General features: G+C 35.9%; 1 protein-coding gene across 3 annotated transcripts in view; it reads right to left on the minus strand.

The window, feature by feature from the left end:
* Positions 1–1,170: 1,170 nt before the first annotated feature.
* Positions 1,171–6,035, minus strand: part of jigr1 (jing interacting gene regulatory 1) — a 45,147-nt gene continuing 40,282 nt past the window's right edge. For all 3 annotated transcript variants that reach the window (XM_017624776.1, XM_017624785.1, XM_017624793.1), the window contains 3 exons: positions 5,657–5,890; positions 2,178–2,658; positions 1,171–2,094 (listed from right to left, as the gene is read on the minus strand). In XM_017624776.1, coding sequence (XP_017480265.1) covers positions 1,386–2,094; positions 2,178–2,658; positions 5,657–5,890 — 1,424 coding nt within the window. In that variant the 3' untranslated portion in view covers positions 1,171–1,385. The remainder of the gene's footprint in view (positions 2,095–2,177; positions 2,659–5,656; positions 5,891–6,035) is intronic.

Genomic DNA, 6,035 nt, shown 5'->3' on the forward strand with positions numbered 1-6,035 from the left:
ACTCTTCTTCTTACCGTTTTTTCTGGCAGGCTGTAGGTGTGTTTTTGGTTAGCGTTTTAGGTTCAGTGTGTTAGTGTATTTTGAATAAATTGTAATAGAAATTCAAGAAATTGTAATAGAAATTAAAGAAATTGTAAAAGATAAGAGCAAATGCCAAAAAAAACAGGTGATCTCAGCTGTAGGCATTTTTTGGCAATCAGCTGATAGTGTTTTTACTTATGAAACTGTACCATGGTAGAAATCTTCCTAGAGCAACCATATGAATTTCTGCGTAAAAAAAATAATAAAATAAAAATGTCGCTTACATCTTATCTCGTTATACTCGTATATGCTCCTCTACGTGTCCCGACTGTGGTTCTTCGTAAAAAGACTCGATGAAAACATAGATAGTCTTCTCTTTGAAGAAGGTCCTATTCTGGGGAGCATGCAGCACATATAAATGAAATGTTTGACATTTTAGGGACTAAATAATTTGAAAAAATCAAATCCGCTGATTTACAGGTAGTAGCTGTTCAATATGCCTTGGTAGTTTGTATTTTTTGAGAGTTTAAATTTCCAATTTCTTTTCTACGAAACGCTAATAAATACTGTCATCAGACATCATTAAGTCTGCTCGACAAACTGATAATGATTGACAATTATTGCAAATTATCAAGTGACAGTTGACTTGGAGAGGAATTGCAAATTCTAGCAGGAACAAATTTTTACCACCAAGAAAAACCAGCTGATCATCTGATTGCAAGTTATGGAAATAACGAAATCGTTTTCAATGATTTTTAAGTTTAAAATGTGAATTTAATAGAACTCCAAATGTTTGGGAAGTAAGTAAAAACAAATTTTTTGCTTCGCCGAGCAGATTACTCCAGGTAAAAAGGTTTCATTTTTTATTCCTTTTATATTTTAATGCAGCTGCACCTAAAACTTGAGTTTTCGCAAATTTTCGGTACGCGCACTCTTTTGAAAATGTTTGTATTTGAGAGGGCTTGTTCGAGTTGCAATCACAACCGCAGTGTTGCGCGAATTATTAAAGTATCGCGTTCTGTGTGAATTTCTAGCAATGTATTATCAGTTAGTTTTTGCTTTTTCCGTAAAAAAATGAAAATTGTCAGTTAGGACTTTTCTATATTTTAACAAAGATACGTATGTAGCTTCTGAAATCGATACACTGTATTAAAAGCACATGCGGAAAACTTTATTCAACATATGACACAAGCGTAGTTCAAATAAGACGCTTAAATACATAGACATAAATGTAATTACTATTTGTAAGAGATAACTAAAAATTACGAGTAGGAAAACACTGACAGTCAATTCATTAAAAAATAATTAAAATTAAATGTTATCTTTTGTTCTTGTTCAATAAAAAAAAAACAAGCATACAATATTTAAACGCCATTTAGTGCTTCGCTAATGCTCCCATTCATTTGCTGAAATTGTGTTGGCACCTGCTGCGGTTGCGCTTGTGACAGCAATGGTTGCAATAGCTGTAGCGGTGGTGGCGGCTGCTGCTGCTGCTGCTGTTGCTGGGCCATACTTTGTTCAGCGCCTACTTGCGGCGATTTCTCTGTGCTGTCCAAAAGCACGCGCACCACCTCTGACGTGAACTTTTCGACCAACTGCAGGGCACGTGTTGCTGGCAACTCCAACAAGGAGGCGGATACAAATTCGCCAAAAGCGGCATACTTTTGCTCTGAATTGTTCAAACAACGACGATTCACTTGCACTTGACGCGACATCAATGATGTGTACTCTTGTTGCCGCTGACGTTTGTTGTTATTGTTTGTGTGACTATTGTTGAAATTGCTATGCGAAGGAATGTCGTTGTTGCTGGCGCGCTGTTGCGTGTGTGCAACGCCCGGCGTACGCTCTTGCATCGTATCCAAGCGGCGTATTTTGATTGATGCCGGTGGAGCAGCTGGCAAAGTCGAATATTTTGATGAACGTTTATTCAAAGCCATCGATGACGAGGTGCTGGACTTGTTATATGGCGACATGGAATGTGGCTGACGTTGTTGCATGCTAAGCAATGTGGAAGCGGCACTTAGCTTCAAGGGATGGCCCCTGCTGTTGTCCTCAGTGCCACTTTGGCTGCCACTAGAATATGAAAAATACAGTTTATTCAAAAAAAAAAAACATGAATGCATTTCAAGAAATGGGGTAAATTAAATATGTATTACGATTCAGCATCGGCGACATCTGGGTCTTCTCCATCTGGTTCCTCCATTTTGACGGTGAGCATACCATTAGCGTAAGTTTCGGCGCTGCTATTGTGGGCGCCGCCGCCACCACCAACAGCACCGCCGCCGTCGCCGCCGTCGCCGCCACCATCACTGTAGGAGTCACGCCTGCCACCACCAGCAGTTGCTGATCTAGTTGCCAAATGCGGCTTAAGCTGACGCTGCTGGTGCCGTTTCGGTCGCGGACGCTCTGTGTAGTCCTCGTCATCATCAGCCGAATCAGCGAGCGATGTACGCGGTTGCATGCTCTTGTAAGAGCGACGTGGCCGTATGTGTTCGGAGAGGAAATGTAAATGATGAAATAGCGGCCATGGTGAGTCAACCGACTGACCGGGATTCTCATCGCGCAACTGCTCGAGGCGACGCTTCTCGAGATTATAACGATTGCGCAGCTGTAGCATGCGATCCTTCAGCAAGGAAACTAGAAATGGAAATAAATATATATGTATTTGCTACATTAAAGAAATTCGAATTGAATTTGTATGGATATATGTATGTATATGTAGTTGGAGCACAAGTGGACTGTGTGCAATAGTTGGCATATGCAACAATTGGTTGCGTGAAGGCGGCGCGCAACAACTTAATATCGTTTTGTGCGTCGCTATCAGCTGATTGTAAACAAAATACCTTTTTTTTACTGACCAATCGACCAGACCAATCCACCCACAAGCCTATGTCCACTGAATGTCACTCAAAAAGCCTACGTAGTTATCTAAATACATACTACACAAATAAACATCAATACATATGTACATATGTATATGTATGTACATATATAATACAATGCGCTACTAGCAATAATCCATCTTCCAGCACCAACAACCAACAACAACAACCAAACACGGCAAACTTTGTTTACAAATATTTGTTTTTCAGATTTTTTCATTGCTTCTCATTTATTTATTTTTTGTTTGGTTTTGTCGCTATTGGTTTTCTGCTCTCTCGTAGCGCAGCGCTTTGTGTGGTTGTTATTGCTGTTATGCATATAAAAATCAAAATAAACAACTCAGCGAAACCACTATCTACAATTTATGGCCCACCTCAATATTTTCGTAGTCCAGGTTTCGCGTTTTTTCTATGTGCATTTTTCTCTCTCTCTCTCTCTATCTTTGTCGCTTTCTCTCTCTCATTTGCTTCATTTTAACTTTTTATTAAATCATAATTAGTGTAATTGAATTTTCAATTAAACTAATTTAGGTTGCCGCTAGAGCAATACGATATTTTGTTTAAGCAGATTTTTAGCAGCACACAAAGTTCCACTGAATTGAAATACAGACCTTTACTGAATTTATGAAAATAACGGACGTATAGTTTTTAAATATACATACATATGTATATGATGTACATGTATTTTTGAACAAAACATATGTATTTACTTAAGAACTGAAACTGTTGTCGTGGTTGATTAAAAAATATCAATAAAAAATATAAAACCTATTAGAAACTCCATTCATAGCTCAAGTGATGGACTTTTTCACACCACACTTACCCATAATAATTTTTGTTTTGTTTTTGAGATGACCCCTGCCCCCTTTAAGGAATTAAAACCATCCTAAAAAATTTTCTGAATTGAAGAAAAACCACTACAAAAACAAAGGAAAAATTTTAATGATGATGCCTTATTTTTTTAATTTTTAACCTACTTTAAATACACCCGTGGCCCCGCGTAGGTGTGCATATTATATACTCAAATTAAATGGGCTACTAAACTGCATACCCGAAAATTTCCAAAAAAAAATTTATTAAAAAGCTTGAAAATTTGATGAAAATTCAATGCATTTTTCTAAACTTTGTATAAAGTTTGAAACTTTTATTTATATACATAGTTTTTGCTTGCTTTCATTTGCTTCATAATTCACAAAATTCTACCAAATTAAAAAGTGGTGGTTTACGTGGTCTTTAAGCTGAAAATTTAAAATGCATATTATCAATGTAAATTAATCATTCATACAATTATTTTTAATATACCCATGTACATACGTACATACATACATATCGTGGCCTAAACATGGAAAGGTGCCAAGTCCACTTTTTTCAATCGATGTAGTTTCGCATTATCTGTCATTCTGCATCAAAAACTTAATTATGAAAAAATTGGACTTGACACCTTTTCAATTCACTTTTTACAAAAATATTTAACTTATACAATTAAAAAAAAAAATACTTGTACAAGTAATTAAAAAAAAAGAAAAAATCTACCTCCGCACCACCTAACGCTAAATTTTTTGTGGAGTTATTCCCTTTCATGTAAATAATATATGGACATCCATTCCAAATATGAACCATATCGGACCATAAATACAAGTTTTTTTCAAATATCTCGACATCTGCGCCACTTAGAATCCTTTTGTGTGACTTTTACAGGAAAGACAGCAAACAATAAGGTATGCAGTCTTGGTTCAACAAAATTTGAACGAGTTTTATCTCGAAAGCGGAACCGACCTAATATTATAGATTTTTCGATGCTGATTTCAAATCGTTTTACACAATGTTTCAAGTGCCGAAAAATGGCAAATATGGACATTTTGAAAAATTGATCAATCAAATGACTATCGCTGTTCTTGTAGGGATGTGTATGCATTAGGGTAGTCCAAAAAGTAAAGTCGGAATTTTAATGCAATCACCACTTAGGATTGTTTTATATCTATAGAAAAAAACTTAACCCCCGTTTTTTTTTATTTTGAAAAAAAGAGTATTTACAGGTCGCTTAAAGCGCTTAAGGTTTTCCATGTATTTTATATGAAAAAAACAAGTTTTCGTAGAAATGGTATACAACTCTTAAAAATCAATATTTTTCGATCGGACAACTTTGTTCTTCCAATGGCAATACCCAACTGTTTATTTAACCTTTTTCTATAAATAACTTTTTTTATACGACCCCTCAAAAAATGCATTTCAAATTTGTACAGAAAATTTTAATTGAATATTTTCATGCGATATGAATTTCCATAGTTCTGACAAAAAAAAAATCATAGTTAAATTTTTGTTGGTGGTTAAGTTAACAATGGCTTAACGTCTAAGCACTGTGGACTCGGCCCCACTAACTCTTTGCTTTTTGAAAGGTAATTATTGTTATTTTTGGGTATTTTTCTATTAATATTTTGGGATTTTTTTGTATTTATGCATTTTCGAAAATGCTTGAACTCATCCCCCGTTTTTGTATGAAAGTAAAGAACTTTTTTATGTTTTATGACAATTTCTTTTATGCTTCTTTCTGAGACCTAAGTGTATAGTGTATCCTAGAGGGTGTGAGAGCACTAAAATTCCGATTTTACTTTTTTTTTACCACCCTAGTAAGCATACATACATACACCCAAATGCATGTAAAAAGTTGGTGCATTTATTGTGCCTACCTCCACACTACTATACCACATTTGCATACAGCCCTAGTGGGACGATAGTACAGAAAGAATACTTACCATCGAAACCCAATTTGTTTGAAATCTCCTGCCATTGATGTGCTACATGCAATTTGTCCTTGAAACTTGCTGAATTGCGGTCGTAGAAGCCAGGACGAGCACGAAATTCACGTATGAGACTCAAATCGAATTCGCCCATTGGTGCATAGCCACGACCACGTTTGGCTGGTGGCGGATAATCATAATTCCCGTAATCCACAGCGGTGTTATTGTGGCTTACGTTGTTTGTTGACGCTGCAAAGAGGCGTAATTAAAAATGAGATAGAAATATTTAGTATGTTAAACTAATTTTAAATGTTTTGATCGCGAGATACGCCTTTGAGTTCGTTTCAAATTTTACGTCATTTGTTTGTATGCAAAACTAGATTTTTATATATTA

This window comes from Rhagoletis zephyria, unplaced genomic scaffold (genome assembly GCF_001687245.7).
Source record: "Rhagoletis zephyria isolate East Lansing unplaced genomic scaffold, Rhagoletis_zephyria_1.1 Rzeph_scaffold_00059, whole genome shotgun sequence".
Lineage (NCBI taxonomy): Eukaryota > Metazoa > Arthropoda > Insecta > Diptera > Tephritidae > Rhagoletis > Rhagoletis zephyria.